The sequence below is a fragment of the Dendropsophus ebraccatus genome, chromosome 5, assembly GCF_027789765.1.
Source record: "Dendropsophus ebraccatus isolate aDenEbr1 chromosome 5, aDenEbr1.pat, whole genome shotgun sequence".
NCBI lineage: Eukaryota > Metazoa > Chordata > Amphibia > Anura > Hylidae > Dendropsophus > Dendropsophus ebraccatus.
The window spans coordinates 58,311,257-58,330,996 of NC_091458.1; the positions used below are offsets into that span (position 1 = coordinate 58,311,257).

Sequence of the window (19,740 nt, forward strand, 5' to 3'; positions counted from 1 at the left end):
TATTTCTCAAATCTTATTGGATGTCTGTTTGTTTTAATCTCACAAAGGTTTGTTCATTTGTTTGGTGCTCTTCATTAAAGGGCAAGTTACTTAGGCCACTCTTTCACGCTGTGGCAAGAGTCTGTGGCTACCCCATTCCTTTAATCATTGCAGCAACACAAAGTTGCCACTTTAAACATTGTAAAGTCTTTAGTAGAAATGAGTGAATCTATAGTAGAAAGGAAGGGAATTGCTTTGTTGCTATCTGCCTTCTGCTCATCTGGCTGCGGGGCTTTAAGATCTGCTCTGTTCTGTGCCGCTCCTCCTCAGGTGCTGGGAAATGCTGGATCCAGTCCTGGGAAACTTTCCCAGGACTGGATCCATCTTTTCCCAGCACCCGGGGAGGAGCAGAGCAGACTTCAAATCCCGCAGCCTGATAAGAAGAATGCAGATAGGATCAAAGTGTTCCTGTAAATTCGCTCATCTCTAATCTTCAGCACAAGTGGTCAGCTGTTAGCGATTCATGCTCAAGATTCCTGAAGCCGCCACCTGGACTTTACACTGTTGAAAGCAGCAACTCTAGGTGTTTGCTGCTATGACTAAATGCGTAGGCCAACGGCAGGCCGTTACGATCAAGAGCCACCTTTTGGCTGCCGTCACACATGCCAGTTTTTTGGGAAACTGCCACTGTCTGCAGCTTTTGAGCCAACACTGTGGGTATGCTTTCTTTAAAGAGAACAGAGAAGCTGAGCAGAATGATGTATGACTTACATTGTTCTGTTCAGTGGTCCAGAGATATCCCCCTGAATAACATGGGCAATAAGTAGTCCTCTCCATTTTAAACACGAGCCCAGTAGTCCTGGATATTCATGAGAAGCAACTTAACTTCTGATTGGCAGTTATCTCACCATATTGTGTATAGGCAGTTAACTGTCAATCAGCGGGGTAGGGGTGTGACAAGAATCCCATTCTCCTGCATATTACAAGAGCGACTGCCCTCATTTAAGGCAACATAAACCTAGTGACAGATTACCTTTAATATATTATGTTTATTTTTAAAAAATTATCTCTGCATGCAGCAAATAACAGGTTTCTGTTTGAAAGGAAATTGATGTCATTATAACCCATCAAATGTTTTTCAAAACTGCACTCTGCATAATTTTAAACATATTTTGTGTTCCATTCAGAATATATGTAACGTCATTGCCATTACTAATACCTCCACTTTTAATAACATCTACACTGTAATATAACTGTTGAGGATAAAAGAAGTTCTTGCACAGCCCGACCATTTGGAAAAACAAACAAAGATGGCATGTGCCTAATCATTTGAAACATAATGTAGTGCTCTTGAAAAATAAAAGCTGTGCTGTGATTGGTTACTATAGGAAATAAACATATTTTCATTTATACGTCTTAGTGTGACATAGTTCAATACATTTTCAATAATAAATATAGATATATTAAAATGTTAAAGGTAAATTGGTAAGTATTTCCTGGGCAAATTAAGTACTGCAAATGTGTCAAAATTTTTGCTGCAATTTATGCTAAAAAAGCTGGTGGTACATGGCTTGCGCCACAGGGATGCCATCACAGAATGCCATCTGTTTTATTCCAGCACAGTTGCATCCATGCATTTTATTACCTTTACTTGGTCATGTGATCACCAGTCTGACCCACAAAAAATCACAGTGCTTAATGTGTCAGAGGAAGTAGTCTGTCCTGGCAGTCCAGCTGACTTCCTGTAAACTACATGACATCATAACCTATTAGAGCGCTTTACATGTTTACAGTTGTTTCTGAGAATCCTAGTATTGAATGTCATTTGTCTGCACTTTGTATCACAGCAAGAGCTTATTGAGAAATAGTTTGCACTGCACCAGGCACATTAGATTAGCAACATCAGCCAGCCATGTGACACATACAAAGCACTACTGCACCAAGCTAGCCTTGCGCTACACCATCTGTTGCACCCTCTTATCAGCTTGGTAAAAGCTTGGTGCCTTGGTTAAACAAAAAGAATTAATTATTTTAACCCCTTAGCGACCCATGACGTACCTGGTACATCATGGTGCCGCGGGGGGTGTTCAGAGCGGGGTCCCGGCGGGACCCCGCTCTGAAGGGCACTGCTCCCGGCTGTGACCTGCAGCCGGGCAGTGCCTCTATTAGCCGGCGCAGGTCCCGTTGCCGCGCTGGCTAATTAAGCACTTCAATGCAGCTGTCAAACCTGACAGCTGCATTAAAGTGCTTTATGCACAACATCCCTGGTGTCTGGTGGGTCGGATCTCCCCCCCCCCACGATGCGATCGCAGGGGGGAAATCCGTTCTTCTGATCCCGGCTCCGCAATAGATTGCTGTGGCCTGCAGCAGGCCACAGCAATCTATCACCGATATGAGAGATCAGTGCTGTCTATATACAAGTCCCCCAGGGGGGCTTCTAGTTTATGTAAAAACAAAAATTAAAAAAGTGTTTTTTATTAATAAAAAATCCCCTCGCCTAATAAAAATCCAAATCGCCCCCCTTTTCCCATTTTATAAATATAAATTATTAAATAAACAAATAAATAAACATATTTAGTATCGCCACGCACGTAATCGCCCGAACTATTAATTAATCACATTTCTGATCGCGCACGGTAAACGGCGTCAGCGCAAAAAAATTCCAAAGTGCAAAATTGCGCATTTTTGGTCGCATCAAATCCAGAAAAAATGTAATAAAAAGTGATCAAAAAGTCGCATATGCGCAATCAAGGTACCGATAGAAAGAACACATCATGGCGCAAAAAATGACACCTGACACAGCCCCATAGACTAAAGGATAAAAGCGTTATAAGCCTGGGAATGGAGCGATTTTAAGGAACATAATATTTGTTAACAATGGTTTGAATTTTTTAAAAGCCATCACATAATATAAAAGTTATACATGTTATATATCATTGTAATCGTAACAACTTGAGGAGCATGCATAACAAGTCAGTTTTACCATAGGGCGAACGGCGTGAATGCAAAACTCCCTGAAATCAAAACAAATTCGTTTTTTTTTTTTTATTATTTGACAGCGCAAATGATTTTTTTCCAGTTTCGCTGCATATTTTATGGAAATATAATGCCTGTCATTGCAAAGTAAAATTTGTTTTGCAAAAAATAAGCGCTCATATAAGTCTCTAGGTGAAAAAATGCACGCGCTATGGGCTTCTAAACATAAAATGGAAAAAGCAAAAGCGCAAAAATGAAAATTGGCTTTGACCTTAAGGGGTTAAAGACAAATTATCAATTATTGATAACAAAGATTAAATGTATTTATGAAGACAAATTAAAAAAAAAAAGAAAACGTAAAACAAAAATGTGCACATTCTTAATATTAAAATTTTTAATAGGCATAACCAAATTGCATAATACTACAAGTGAAGATAAGGAATTTGGTAATCTGTCTTATCAGAAAAAAGTGCCTCTTCCATTTATCAGATTTCTTTTCTCCACCGAGCCCAAAACTCATCATTCATTCTGCAAAAACTGTTTAAATATGTCTCAAGATGAATCAACTTAAGTATCAGTCTACACTACCTATAGAGATCAATGGCGAGTGGAGGCAAGAGGAAGGGGAGTGGCTGGAAAGAGACAAAGGCAAAGAGACACAAAGAGCTTGTAGTGAATGTTATATCCCCCCTCTGTGTATGCAGTGTATGAGAGACATAATAGTAGCTAGTCTCCATCTATCAACTCATTGACAATTGGAAATTAGATCTGGAACCTGCAGAATAGGAAATTGGTGAAAAATGCCATATACATTTTATATAATGGAAAGAAATAGTGAGACATAACAGCTTCATTTTGGGCTTCACAAAAGACATGGTGAAAGATTGATTTTTGTATTGACTATATTGCGATATAAGGGGGAAAAATTGGATGCAACAATATTTACCCACCTTGGCATAAGGACAACAATGTATTATACAAATAGCCACATTGTTTAATAAAGAAAATCCAGGTCAGTCATGTGTATTACCCATTAGTTCTTCATTTTGGCTTCTTATTATTACCTGTTTATCTCTCTTCAACATTTATTAACACAATAGATATGATCATATTGGGAAACAGAATAAACAATGACATGGTTACCTTATGTGTTGTAACATTTAATACTTATTTTACAAACCATATAAAACTATTCTCAGCTTTTTTTATATTAATAATGTGTTTATTAAAACAGTCCCTGTCCTTATACCTGATGAGGGTATAAAGATGAGGCTAATGCTTACCCAATTGGGACTCCTTTTCTATGAACCAAAATAGGCCTTCTCTAGCTCTGGCAGAGGTGGCCTGTGCATGCTTTTTATGGCTTGACATACAAGTGAGCAGCCAGAATTCCCTCGCTCATAACAGCAGGGAATCGGAACCTACAATGAACAGCTGTTTTGTCGAATGTATGCTTTATTTCTCAATTTTTGGGTTAAATAAACAGCTTTCTATCACATGTTGACTGTGGTGCAGGGGGACAGTTTTCTATAGTTAAGGTGTACTCCAGAGAAGAAAAACACTTTGAGGGACATTTACTAAGAAGTCTAATATGTGCAACTATTCTAATGGGGATTGGTGTGTATTTTGTTCCAATATCTTGTGACTGATTTTTTCAACATGTAGCACTGCCATAGTAAATGTATCTAAGTAAAAAGTTGCAAAAAACCTCAAAAATGCAAAAAATTGCGCAAGCATATTCACCTGGTACTGACCAGACGTAAGCCTGCACCTGTTTGTGCAAGTGATAAATTGGGCGCTAATCCCGGAATGTGTGAACTTTTGGGTGAATACCCAATACAATACAGGCAGAAGTTGCATCTAAATATTGCATCTAAAGTTGCATCTAAATATTCGCCTGTCGAATACTGGTTCATAAATAGAACTTAGACCAAAACTGGGTGAAAAATCCAATTATTCACCTAAAAATAGGTGCAAAGCCCTTGATAAATTCCCCCCATTGTTTTTAAATCAACTGGTTTCAGAAAGTTATACAGTTTTGTAAATTACTTTTATATAAAAAAAAAACTCAAGTCTTCCAGTACTTTTCAGATGCTGTATGTCCTGCAGTAGGCGGTGTATTCTTTCCAGTCTGACATATTACTCTCTACTGTCCAAATCAGTATTAAATTCCCACAGAAAAGCTTTCCTGCTTTCGACAGAGGTGGCAGCAGAGAGCACTGTGTCAGAGTGGAAAGAATATACCACTTCCTTCAGGACATTCCTACAGTACTTAATTTCTGAAACCAATTGATTAAAAAAATTCTAAATTTCTCTGAAGTACCCCTTTGAGATACTCATGAGATTTATTCTTCTCTTATGTTAGTAATCTATGTTGCAAGTCTCTAAAGAAAAAAATAAAAAGCCTTGTGAATTATTTTTTAATTAAAATTTTTATTTGTGTTGTTTCGTTCTGTCATGAAATATCCCAGATAAGATTAACATCATTCAACAAAGATTACATCATAGGATGGAATTTAATACAAATAAAAAAAAAATCAAACAAAACGGGTTTTATTTTTATTTTTTTAATAGAAAAAGCTTTCTATCTTTATTGCGGAAAAGTAGGAGGGATGGGAAAATGAGAAAAAAAAGTACAGTAAGACAGTTATTTCACAAGAAAGATTAGTGTTGGTGTTGGACATGTTTACTAGCCTACCATGCTGAAAATCAGTATTGCAAAATAAAAAAAAAAATCTATTTTACATATACAAAATAGTACATATTCTTATTTTAATCCGTTTCGGTCTTGCTTCCCCCTCCCCCCAACCCCCTTTGGCCAAAATGTCTACCTGTTTGTCCCTTGAAGTCAGAAATACTTATATTTTTAGAATAAAAATTCAGGGATCAACAATTTACATACATAATTGGGAAAACAACAAAGATATAATTTTGAATGGCTTTGACCTAAATAGTATATATCATCCACTTGCCCACTACAATACTGATTTTATTGACTCTAGCTGCTAAACTTTGGCATTGTCCACATTCAACCACAAACAGGCAACATTTACGTCACCATATTCTATTCCACTGACTCCTCATGGTCCTTGATCTTTGATCCATCTCTTAGACTTCTACTAAATAGTGAACCCAGAAGCATAAGGGAAGCGCCTTATCTTGATGTAACAAGCCACGATCTCTCCATTCATGTCTGTAGCGTCTACTGTGTGTTTAGTTCAGCTTCAAGATTAGACTTGTGTCTTAGTTGTTTAGTTAGTGTGAGGTAGCTTAAACCCGGGAAGTTTTAGATTTTGCCCTAAACTTCCTTCATCATCTCATACTGGAAATATAAAAACAAAGGGCAGGCGAACTTGAAATCCTGGAATTTTTTTTGTTTTGCTATCTACAGTATAATAAAAAAAATGTAAAAGAACAAAGCTCAGATCGACTTGTACTTTCCAAAAAAGTTATTTTTATATCAGTTGATGTTACAAAATACAAACTTTTTTACAACAATAGCACCATTTCATTCAATGACACACAGTACTTCTGCTGGAATACACTGTGAAGGGGGAAGGGTTGCTTTAAACTGCACTTCGTACATCGGTTAGGAGGGGGGCCTTCAATCATGCCAGTTAGTGTCACACCTTCACCTGACCCATAGGTCTTACAGGAAGACAATAAATAAATAATACCATGATTTTATTCCGCAGACTGCCCAGTTCTGGCCTTGCAATACAAAATAGAATGTCCAAAATGTAAGCGTGTGGATGAATGGAAATTTGGGGTCGGTTCAGCCATTCAGTGCAGAAGTCCTAAAAGTGATTGGAAAGTACTCAGGTCCTTAGGGTTTTTATTTATTTTTATTTACTTTTTTGTTTTTACAAGAAGCAAACTGGGCCAATGTCAACGCCAAATTCCTGATCAGCTCCACCAATATCCATAGGTGCAATATCTACGATGGGCAGGCGAGAAGTTTTCTGTGTCCTGTATTCTATAACTGTCTTGCCCCATTTGCCAGTGTGTTTCTGTAATAAATAAGAAATTATACATTTAATTACAGTTAATGAAGTATTATACTGTATATCAATATAACCTCCCTGACTTCCCTATAATGCAGATTCAATTCAAGTCTGTTTTAGCAAACACTTGTATTCCCCATAAAATAACATTTCCTGAACATCTTTTTTTCCTCTATTTGTCTTACTAGAGATATGAGACTCATTAACCAACTGGGTGTTACCAGTTGGGGGCGTAGCCCTACACAGTCTGGCAGTGTCAGCTCTGATTGGATAGTGTCAGACAGTGTAGTGACACACCCCTAATTGGTAACACCCAGTTGGTTATCGAGTCAAGATTGTTATTGCATAGGACAGTGATGACAGGTCCCCTTTAATAACATGCTAAGAGGTACTCCTGCTGTTTCTTCTATTTCTACTATTGCAAGTGTCTACTTCTGCCAATAGATACATTCTATAATTAGGAGGAATACAGCTTCTATTTACTATGGTACACTTTACATTGGCTTGAAAAATACATATTTTTCTTTTGCTTATCACACATTTATATGGATTCTGTGGTTTATACTACACTCACCGGCCACTTTATTAGGTACACCTGTCCAACTGCACGTTAACACTTAATTTCTAATCAGCCAATCACATGGCGGCAACTCAGTGCATTTAGGCATGTAGACATGGTCAAGACAATCTCCTGCAGTTCAAACCGAGCATCAGTATGGGGAAGAAAGGTGATTTGAGGGCCTTTGAACGTGGCATGGTTGTTGGTGCCAGAAGGGCTGGTCTGAGTATTTCAGAAGCTGCTGATCTACTGGGATTTTCACGCACAACCATCTCTAGGGTTTACAGAGAATGGTCCGAAAAAGAAAAAACATCCAGTGAGCGGCAGTTCTGTGGGCGGAAATGCCTTGTTGATGCCAGAGGTCAGAGGAGAATGGGCAGACTGGTTCGAGCTGATAGAAAGGCAACAGTGACTCAAATAGCCAACCGTTACAACCAAGCTAGGCAGAAGAGCATCTCTGAATGCACAGTACCTCCAACTTTGAGGCAGATGGGCTACAGCAGCAGAAGACACCCGTTACTAGCATGGTGTACCTAATAAAGTGGCCGGTGAGTGTATATCTATATCTGATATAAATGGCTAAGTAATCCTGAATTTTAATTTACCTTGCAACCATCTTCCAAGGCAGTGTATGTAAATCTGCTGTTGCCCTCAGCTCTGATCTCGACGTCATTGGATCCCTGGAGAAGGAGAGCCTTTTTCAGGTTGCCTGAGGCCTCATCCATGAAAGCAATGCTGTTCTTGCAGTGGTAGGTTATGTTCTGTGTTGCATCAGTAGACAGCAGGCGCAGGAAGGTCATCTGAATGCTGGCAGTGTTGGGTGCAGAGCTGTCATCACCATAGCTGAACTGAAGTTACAAAAACAAAAATAAAAGTCAATTAGTGGCCATTCAAGAAATAGGAACTAAAGAGACACTAAAAGGGAAATGTATCCTTTGCGCAATAATTTTTGCACTTGTGCACTTTTCACATGTTGTGTAAAAATCTCTGCTCGATGCACAAAAAGTATTATGAGCACAGGCCTTGAAAAATATTGCACAATTTTGCAGGGTTTTTTGGCTAAAAAAAAGGGTCTGACCAAAGTTCTCCGGCACAATATTTTTTTGCACAAAATGAAAAATCGCACATGGTAAATCTACATTAAAAAGTAGCTAATTTAAATGGTGCCCCTAACACGTCCACTTTGAGAGACACATTTTAAAAATGGCGCAGCCAGTGCAAAATGCTCAAAAATAGCACAAACTGCTTTATGAATGATGCACAAAATGTTACACTGCGCAAAAACACAAAATCTGCCAAAATAATGGCACAAAAATAATGATACATATGCCCCTAAATGTTAGTACTGGTCAATAAACTATTGTACATAAATAAACTTGACATAGATAAAGGATATTTCCATTAAGATTCTATTTATTTAGTGAATTTGTTAGCAGTCATGATTATGCCAAAGATGAAGATAAAACAATACTCACTTGGAAGCCACCGTTGACGGTCTCTCCAAACCAGACGTGCTTCTTGTCCTTTGTCTTGCTTGTCCACCAGTTCTTCTTGGGAATCTTGCTTGGGTTGGGGTATACGCATGTTTCTCCAGTTTCCATGTTACAAAACACTTTAATGGCATCCACAGTGCAACCCTGGTTGGGGTCAATCCAGTAGTCACCTGCAAAGAACGAACATAATATTTTAAAGACATGCTTCTCTTGTGCTTTACATGTGCATTAATATTTGCACAGAAATTCAGCAGAACAAGCAATTATCTAGGAGAACACATGCATGCTAAACCACAAATTATCAATTAAGCCCCTTGGAGATTGTCCTTTGAATGTTAGAGTGGAAATGCTTTAGAAAAAGAGAAGGGAAATGCAAACAAGATTCAGAAAATATATATTTTTTTATACATACCGCTCTTCCAGTCAGGGTGGCACAGTTTCAGGTCACGGCAAGTACGAGCTGGGTTCTTCTTAGTTCCATCTGGGCTACGGATGCTCTCGATTTGGTTGTTCAGTGATTTAAGAGTGGCATCAACCTCTACATCGTGTTGGCGGAGATTGGTAGAAGCCTGGTCAGCACGCATGTAACGGAGAGGATCAGGTCCCTTTTCAGGTTGAGAAAGGCCAGCAAATGCTGACATGTCAATGCCAGGGCCAGGAGGACCAGGAGGACCAGGTGGACCAGGTTGACCAGGAGGACCCTATTAGCACAAACACAAGAGACAGTGAATTATCAGTATCAAACTTAAAACAACTACTTTTATGTAGTTCAGAAAAACATATAAATTCTGCATACTTACAGCAGGACCAGTTTCACCACCACGACCACGTGGACCAGGTGGACCAATTGGACCAGGGAGACCATTAGAGCCATCTTTGCCAGAAGGACCAACAGGGCCAGGAGGACCCTAAATAGGTTAAAAACAAAAATTAAGTCATGTTCAATTGAACCATTTTGTTAATAATGTTTTGGTTTGAGATTCATTCAATACTTACTCTTGGACCACCAGGGCCAGCAGGACCAGTAGCACCTTGATCACCAGCAGGACCCTAAAAGTAATGAAAACAGTAAGAATGAATTATTACTTATATTTTCAGAATTATAGCAATTACTGTATTTCCAATTCAAGTCATGCCAATGCACCAAATGGCAGATATATATTTAGAGCATGTCGCAGCATACACAAATAAGTAATTTTTTTTTATTTAATATTCTGGTGGACAGGGCACTCTGACCAGTCTGTTCCTACACAGCCCTGACCAGCCTTCACTCTAGACACGCATCTGTGATTCTTGGACACCCATAAAACTGTTGCCAGTTCACTAGTTGTCTTTCCCTGAACCACTTTTAGGTATTAACTTATGCCTGCCCGTACCTGGTTCAAAAACTGGCTGTTCACTGGCCCAATATACCTCACCACTTGGCAGCTGCCATTGTAACACGATAATAATCTATTCTTCTCACCTCTGAATAGATTTTTTGTTATGGTTGGTGAGTAAATGATAACTAAGGTTTGTGGCCTGTTGCTTAGAAGAAATGAATGCTAAGATGCTAAGACAACCCTTTGACCTATCCTTTTGAATGGTGTAATTACCGTACAATGTTTTTATAATAGCCCAGCAGTCATCTTTAGCATATCATACTTTGGGGCAGATTTAATATTACAAATTCTCCAGAATTCTGGTATTATTAGTGCCACAAAACTGGTTTACATGACTTTTGTCAGATTTTTTTATGAGGATTAAGAACTTATTAGACACTATTCTCCCATGTCTGGCTAGCGGCATGGCTTCGACAAAAGGGGCATGGCATCAGTACATGGGAGCATGGCTTAGGACGCAACTCTGTGACTCCAAATGTGCTAGAATTGTGGAACAAGATTCCGGCACAGTTTAAGCCAACTAATAGTTGGTCTAAACATAGACTAGACAATCTAAGAATGCAACAGATTCATCAATCACTTTGATAAATGTTGCACTGTCTCAGACCATTCAAAGCTTTTAGTAAATGTCGGCCTATATGTTTCTTATTTGCGCGAGCATTCCAGATTTCTCCAGCAGTATATAAGACTATTATTCTACTTTGAGGAAGAACATGAACCACTTGTAGTGGTAGCATATCACAAAGACATATAAACATTTCCCACAGTTCTACTTACTGGAGGTCCGGGCAGACCCTGAAGACCAGTGAATCCTCTGTGTCCCTTTTGTCCTCTCTCTCCAGCTTCACCAGCCTCACCCTTGTCACCACGTGGACCTTGAGGACCCTTAAATAAAGAACAGAGTTACCAAATCATCAATAAAAGTAAATGGGCCCTGGTGTAATTTATCTTGATCCATTTTGACTCCCAAAGCATACACTTTGGTATTAATCTTTTTAAGATTTACCAATTTTAAAATCATTTTAAGCAAACAGCAAGTATGGAGCCCAGTGCCAATTTACTAAATGTAGCCAAAGCAGTCTTAGCCTAACATTATTATATTTATATCCCAGCAGCGCTGCTATTTCAGTTAATAATGTCTGTATTTACAGTAAATGTTATTTCTAATAAGAAAAATGACAAATAATAGTACTTACAGGCAGACCACGAGCTCCAGCAGGACCAGATGGACCCAAAGGACCTTGAGGACCCTATAAACGAAAACAAAGAGATATTGTTAAAAGGTATTTTAGCGATTTGTGATTCAATGTGGAGAAAGTATTTCACCACTAAATTCCTTTTTTCCTTTTCGATTCAATTAAATATAAGTAAGGATACTTTTTGTTTCTTAAATACTACCTAATGAAGCAAAAATTGAAGGTAATAATCATTTTATCTGTTTTTGTTGTCTATGTGAGAAAACGGAAGGAGGTAGTGGTGGGTAAATGGTCATAATGATGTTGGTGATGATGACTATGTACATGTGCGTTTAAGGGGATCTATAGGTTTTTAAAAAAAGTTACTGACTTTTTTTTCCAAAAACAGATCCACACATGTCCTTAGGTTGGGTGTTGTATTAAAAATTAGCTCCATTCACTTTAATCGAACTGAGCTGCAATACCAAAAACTAACTGAGGACAAGAGTGATGCTGTTTTTAGAAAGAAAGCAGCTATTTCTAGATATGTATAAGATTATGGTTGACTAACTGAATTGTAGGTTAGTCAAAATACTCTGTCAAGTACCTCTTATCTCTTACTTCCCTATGGTTATATATAAGTAGTTTTCCTTATTGTACTTCACATATGTTCCCTTCTTTAGATCTGATAAGCTTATAACATGTCATTTTTATAAAGAAAAACCATGTCAGTGCCATTTTAAAATCATACTTACAGATTCACCTCTGTCTCCTTGTTTTCCAGTTGGGCCAACAGGGCCAGGAGCACCAGGGGCACCAGGAGCGCCAGGAGCACCAACAGGGCCAGTCTCACCACGGTCACCCTGTAGGGTTAATGAAAGTGGTTTTGCATCATTAGAAATTCCAAACATTAAATTTGTTTACGTAGTGTGTATTTTATACTATATCATATACTATGTCAAATGTAAAATAGAATATAAAATGGTTTATTAGAAACATGATATGTATGATAGTAAAGTAGGTATCACGATTGTCAGACTGAAATAAGTATTGCGAGATGAGCTATACTGGTTGTAATCTGACCATGATAAAAACTACAAGGTACTATGTAATAATTCCAAACACATCTCAATCTTACCTTCACACCAGCAGCACCATCACGACCAGGAGGACCATCAGATCCAGGGTTACCCTAAGGAAAAATGATAGTTTGAAGATTAGTGTTATATCTGGTTTACCTCTATATTTACATCTTACTATTTAAATTTACATCCACTTAGTCTAGGTTACTAGATGTTTATAGCACAGAGCTATATAGCCAGGTAAAACAAAGAGATGTTCTTGAACTCATGGTCAGTAGTCCAGGATTTTTTACAGTGTGTCTATAGGCTTGGTGGCCTAAGGGTAAGCATGCCACTCTTTATCATCATGTAAAAATTGCTGCTAAGAATATGGAATAATTTATCTGTTATGGTGGCAATACCAATCCAGTTTCTTGCATGTCATGTTGTATATTGATGGATTTCTGTTATGTGGTTAAGACCACTTGGAATAATTCTATTTGTGTCAGTAGATTTAGAACTGTTACTGTATCCAGTATTTAGCATTATGTTCATACTTCACGTCCAGGCTCTCCAGCAGGGCCAGTCAAACCAGGTGGGCCAACAGGGCCAGGGGGTCCACGGTCACCAGCACCTCCTGGGCTTCCTTGTTTTCCAGGCTCACCCTAAAAAACATTTGATAAATTAAGTTAGATCATTCCGAATAGAAGCAAGTACAGACACAGACAGTGAATATACTGCCTAACATGGCTCAGTATGACTTACAAGACTGCTATTTAGGGTCAAAACTTTCCATACATTTACTGTCATAATATTATTCTTATGTGTTTGATGAATCTATAGAGGTCTTATATTAATAATACAGTTGCACTTCTTTACATGGATATTTATAGTAACTGCAGTCCTAGTGCTGGATTTATCAGTTTAGATTGGAAATGTATTGATGTATTGAGACTTGATTATTACTACCAGGAATACTTTATTCAACATATAGGATATTATTTTAAAATGAGCACATAAATAAAAAATATGTAATACAATTTTGAGCAAATAATGATATATGAAAAATTATCAAGAATCATGTGGCCTAATTGGAAACCAATAGAAATGTCCATGTGCACTGTTAAAATTAATAGATTTGTTGCAAATGCTTGCAAGTTACAGAAGGAGCCCTAATGCGCATGATTATACCTATAGTATATATTTATAGGGGGTGATTTACGTAGTTTTTATGACTCTTGCAAGTTGCAAGTTCACGCTGTGCTGTGCTTGCTAAAATCGTGAGAGATTATACATACAATTTACGCATAATAAAAGGTGTAAGTTATAGCTTAAAACTACACCATCTCAGAGAATGGCTGCTGAAGGGACAGGATCTGGTGTGCCCGATTTACTGACCCAGCACAGGCTTTTACATAAGACTGGTGTATAAGACCAGTATAATTCAATCCTCCCTTAATGTTTAATGTAATTCTAAGCCAGGGAAGGATCACACAGGGCTTAAAGACTGTGGATTTTGCACAGCTGATTTGCTAAGTATTACAGTGGATCTTGTCCGCTGTATAATCTTCAACTGCAGATATCAAATACAATGGCCCAGATTTATCAATTTGCGTAAAGCAAAAACTGGTGTATTTTGCCCACAGCGACCAATCACAGCTCAGCTTTTATATCTTAGTGATCTCTGGTAATGAAAGCTAAGCTTCCTCACCATCTAATACTATATGGTAAAAAGAACACAACATTGGAACAAAGTTGGAAAGTTGTATGACTCGGTATAGCCACATATTACAGCACTTGCACTTTGTAAAATGTATACTTACAGAAGGCCCAGGAAGGCCAGGGAAACCTCTCTCACCACGCTGACCAGGCAAACCAACAATACCACGCTGTCCAGCCAAACCTTGGGGACCAGGAGGACCATCAGGACCCTAAAAAGTGGAATAATATTTAACGTTAGAATGTATCTTGTAAATATTCTATCTGTTTAGTAGCAAGTAGCTACTGACTAAGAGTCTGTTCACTTCACACTGAGCAAAAGAGGAGAATTTTCAAGTTGAGCCCACACCGTGGACACCGCCTGTCCCACTGATTCAATGGGATTTCTCATGTGCCTCCGCTCTGTCAATTCTTTGAGCAGAAAGTGGAGGCGCACAAGAAATCCCATTAAAACAATCGGACAGGCAGAATTTAAAGCGGAATCCACAATGCAGGCTCTGCTTGAAATACTGGCAAGGTATTGGCCAATGGTGCCCAAGATTCATTTGGTTTATGTCAAAAGTAGCATGTAAGTAACCAACACCAAAACCAACATGATAGTCCTGTTTTATGTTTAAGGTTTAGATAAGACCACCACTGGGCCTATTTCGTGGGATCATCAGTGATAGGGTTATACCAGTATATATGTGTATATACTCACAGAAGGACCATCTTCACCAGGCTCTCCCTTCTCCCCAGGAGCACCAGCAGCACCCTGAAGACCTGGGTCACCAGCACGGCCAGGAGGGCCACCATCACCGCGAGCACCCTTGGGTCCATCTTTTCCAGCAGATCCAGGTGGGCCAGGGGGACCAGGGTTACCCTATAAAATATAAATAGTTGTTAGAAAATATATTTACATCTTTGTAATGATAGAAGCATGGTAGCTCAGTGGACAGCATTGTTGCCTTATAGCACTGAGGTTCTGGGTTCAAATCCCACCAAAGACAACATCTGCATGGAGTTTGTATGGAGTTTATGTGGGTTTCCTCCCACACTCCAAAACATACTGATAGGTTAACTTAGCATTTCCATTGTGAGCCCCAATGGGGACTGGGATCCATGTGAATGATGACAATCTCTTGCACAGCACTGTGCATTATGTTAGCACTATATAAACAAATTAAGAATTATTATTATAGAAGTAGCCATGATAGTTTAAGTAAATGGCATCTTTTACATCTAGAAAACTATATAGTGATTATATAGCTCAAGTCCATATAAGTATTGTTACTGAAGTGATCTAAAGGAAAAAGGAACAATTTCTTTGTACTTCAGATTCATCTTTTTAAACCAAGATCTCTCTATATATATAACATAATAAAATGAGTAATAGTACATATAGTGCAAATAGGAATATACAGTATAAGTTATATAACAGTATGCATATTATTCATGACATATAAATAAAAACACATTTCTTACATTGGGGCCAGGGGGGCCAACTCTGCCTGCAGCACCTGGGAATCCAGTAGCACCCTATAAACGAGAAGAAATGTCAATTAAAATCATATCCAGTCTTTATGTGAACATATTGTATCAAAGGTTTAAGTTACACCAGAGAAGAAGACTCTTTTCAGCTTTTCCATCAGAATCTAATTCCTTGTAAAATATACCAAACTTTGTAACTATGTAAAGTTGTAACTAACTTGTAACTACTTGTAACTACCATTATTATTGTTAATATTATTATGCAACAATGGCCGTCTGAGCTCACACTATAAAGCTACCTTTTTTCTATAGCTACAACAATATAGTAGCGAAAATACGGCTCATTGAATTGTATATAACATGTATATATATTTATCAACAAAAAAGACCAATTAAGAATAACAATTATTGTCTGTAAGAAGGGGATATATGACTGGATGAATTAATTTAAGACCTATTTCAAGTATGATCTTATGGCTGAGTGCCATGTCTCTCCTCTGCTGCAGTACCTAGAGTTAGGACTATGCACTACCATGTTTTTCATTACAGATATTTAAGAAATAATCTATCAGTCAGTTTTCCAAGCTATTAAATATACTTACAGCTGGACCTTGGGCACCACGAGCTCCTTTAGGACCAGTAACACCAGTTGGACCCTAGAATGAAGGAAACATTGGCCGTGTTAGAATGTGGAATTGTGTTTGTTCCCTCTGTCTTCTATTCTGTTTGGATGTAGACAACAAATGTTTATGTATAAATAGAAACCCTATGTTATTCTATGATATAATAATAGGTATGAAATCATTATTACTGGTACATAAACATTTCATTTATTAAAACCTTTTAGTATATTTGTAATGGTATAACAGAACAATGTAATCATTCTTAGGTACTATACATTCTTGGTATGTGTAGTTTATATTTATTATTACTAAATTCATTTTCAAGGAATTGAATGAATAATGATTTTTGAAGGACTGACCTGTGGACCAGGAGCGCCAGATGGACCTTGTGGACCAGGAGCACCAGCATCACCCTTCTGACCAGATTCTCCTTGCTCACCCTTAATACCAGGTTGACCATCAGCACCCTGAAACACGAAGGAGAAAGCATGCTAGGTCATATACTAGGAAGGCAAAAAAGTAGAACATTGAGAGGTTACAACAGGTAAAAAGGATTACATGTAAGTTGTTCACCTTTCAACAGCATATGGCATATGTTTGTGTCTTTACATCATAATGTGTATATGTGTTTTTGTTTATCTATGCATACGTGTCCCCATTCCTGGTTATGAACTGCCAATTAGGATCTATAAATAATGTTGGCTTGATATACCCCAGAATCTTTCATGTGTTTAGTAATTCCAAGGGATCAAAGAACCTGCTAATAATTATAAGTAGTATTAGTCAAATTTCACCTGAAATGGGGTTATTCAGGCTTAGAAAAACACTACAATTTTCTTCCATAAACAGCACACTTTTCCTCAGTTTGGGTGTGGTTTTGCAGTTCAGTTTCATTGAAGTGAATGGAGCTGAATTGTAACACCACACACAACCTGAGGACAGGAGAGGTACTGTTTTTGAAAGGAACTAGCTGTGTTTTTTTTTCTCATCCAGGATAACCTCTCTAATAATTAATATATTTTAGTATTGTACTTACAGGTGGGCCAGCAAAACCAGCAGGACCAGGTGGACCAGTCTCACCACGATCGCCCTACGAAAGAGGAAATAGTGTTTTATAAACCTTTTAGCATAAAGTATGGATACATCATAAAAAATATAATTTAAATAATAATGCATTTTGTGGTTTGTTTCTTTTCTATTACGCTGACATATTTGGGTAATTGCTAAATGTTTATAAATCCCAAACCCTTACCACATGGGCCATAGGATACAATAGCCAAGAGATAACCTCATTGACTTCTATTGGCGAATGGTCTAGGCATGCTCTGTGCCCTGTGCAGAGGTCATTGTACAAGAAAGGGGGGGAGGAGAGCTGTCACAATCACCTTTTAGGGGTGGTACAGTCTTTGCTATCTATTTAAATGTACCTGTCTTTGTAATCCAGCCTGAGATGATAAGGAGGTGAATGCTAAAAGGTGACCTCTATAGAACAGGAATTGTCAGCGAAGTCTTAGGCTTAGTGGCCAGAATCAAAATGGCTAAATTTCAGGAACATTTTATAGGATCAGTATAGATAGTAAGAAATTAAAACAAACACTGCATTGCTAATGATGTAATATTCTGTGCAAAATGTACTTACAGGAGCACCACGGGCACCAGCAATACCAGTTGGGCCTGGAGGACCTGATTCTCCCTAAAAGATAAAGAAACATCAGTTTAAATCTTCAGTCAATTTTTGGGGGGTTTTCCAGGACTAGAAAAGTGTAGCTGCTTTCTTTGGGAAACAGCACAAGTCAGTTTGGTATTTCTGCTCAGCTCCATAGGAAGATGTCATCTATGTATCTTTTATTTGGAAGACATGGGTACGGTTTGCAAAACAAGTTAGTTCAGAGAATACAGAATATACAGTTTAAGGCTATGTTCACACAAAGTTTTTAATTGGATGTTTTACAGCCGTCTTTTTGAATGGCTGTTATTTTGAGACACAAATATGGCTGTATTAAGCAACTTTGCATAAAAAAAGCTTTATTTTTGTCTCTAAAAGATGTTAAGTGAACATAGCTTCAATATATGTATTCTATTTTCATCGACTATTGATACTATCAAAGGGGCTGCCGCAGCCTGGTTTAGGAACCCCATTTACCTGGAGGAAACAGAACATCTGTATATAAGTTATTGTTCTCATTTGCATTATCCTTTCTGTCATAAATGAAAACCACAAACAGAGCCAGATCCATCACACAATGGACACTGGCAGTGACCAATGGACCTCATGTACTTATAATGGACTCTTTTGGGTTGTTTGACAGTGACCATTATTTTGGCAGGAGAATCACAAGAGTTGCTTATCAATTCTTTCATAACTTATGGCTGATTGATGGGGATCCCAGCAATGGGACACCCATTGGTCATTTTAGCACTGGGAAAGCCTTCAATGAAAAAAGCATTGTTCAAAATAGATCACTTTAAGAATTTTTTTTTTTACTTGTGTGGAATAACAGTCTAAAGGTGGAAAAAATATGCAGATATAAAGATATAATGATACATACCTTCTCACCGTTAGGACCAGAAGGACCAGGTGGACCAATTGGACCAGTCAAACCCTGCAAAGAAGTACAATAATTTATTATTGTAAGTTATTCAGTGTAAAGGTTCAAGTATCTCTTCCTACAAATGCAGATTCCCAATACTATTTTATTAACTGTATTCCAACATAAAGATCTATACTTATTCAATTCACCTACATTATCAACCCATACAGAAACTAGTTGAGCACTATAGGACATGGTGGTAGAACACTACTATTCCAATCAACATTTCTAAACCTTGACCATAGGTAGAATAAAACTCTACAGTATGCTATTTAGATGTAGGATCCTATACTTAACAAACATAATGCATTCACTGTTAAACAAGCAATTTTAAATTATGTTGCTCTAAACATTTTCTTAACATTGGACACTCTCTCTTTAAGCATAACTTCACTGGAGCACTTGAGACTTATAAAGTCTGACAACTAAGAAATTTTAGTGTTTTGGTGTTTATAATAAACAGATTATAGTGATATTTTATACATACTCTAGCACCATCTTTTCCAGGAGCGCCTTCTGGACCCTTCTCACCAGTGTCACCCTATTTGAAAAGAAAACATAATATTGAATACATTATCAACATTTGTTGACTATTGTTGCAATGCAATCAGTGTAAAAGACCATTTACACAGGATTACGATAACCAATAATTAGCGTCAATCTTAGTGATCGTGGCTCCTTTATTTGGCTGACAATCGCCCTGCTTAA

General features: G+C 37.9%; 1 protein-coding gene across 2 annotated transcripts in view; it reads right to left on the minus strand.

Moving 5' to 3' along the window:
- Positions 1–5,427: 5,427 nt before the first annotated feature.
- Positions 5,428–19,740, minus strand: part of COL2A1 (collagen type II alpha 1 chain) — a 47,452-nt gene continuing 33,139 nt past the window's right edge. For both annotated transcript variants that reach the window (XM_069970270.1, XM_069970269.1), the window contains 20 exons: positions 19,520–19,573; positions 18,991–19,044; positions 18,081–18,134; positions 17,478–17,531; positions 16,801–16,908; positions 16,421–16,474; positions 15,813–15,866; positions 15,049–15,210; positions 14,453–14,560; positions 13,187–13,294; positions 12,707–12,760; positions 12,324–12,431; positions 11,590–11,643; positions 11,171–11,278; positions 10,008–10,061; positions 9,812–9,919; positions 9,424–9,712; positions 8,994–9,181; positions 8,124–8,366; positions 5,428–6,965 (listed from right to left, as the gene is read on the minus strand). In XM_069970270.1, the coding sequence (XP_069826371.1) occupies positions 6,819–6,965; positions 8,124–8,366; positions 8,994–9,181; positions 9,424–9,712; positions 9,812–9,919; positions 10,008–10,061; positions 11,171–11,278; positions 11,590–11,643; positions 12,324–12,431; positions 12,707–12,760; positions 13,187–13,294; positions 14,453–14,560; positions 15,049–15,210; positions 15,813–15,866; positions 16,421–16,474; positions 16,801–16,908; positions 17,478–17,531; positions 18,081–18,134; positions 18,991–19,044; positions 19,520–19,573 (2,163 nt within the window). In that variant the 3' untranslated portion in view covers positions 5,428–6,818. The remainder of the gene's footprint in view (positions 6,966–8,123; positions 8,367–8,993; positions 9,182–9,423; positions 9,713–9,811; positions 9,920–10,007; positions 10,062–11,170; positions 11,279–11,589; positions 11,644–12,323; positions 12,432–12,706; positions 12,761–13,186; positions 13,295–14,452; positions 14,561–15,048; positions 15,211–15,812; positions 15,867–16,420; positions 16,475–16,800; positions 16,909–17,477; positions 17,532–18,080; positions 18,135–18,990; positions 19,045–19,519; positions 19,574–19,740) is intronic.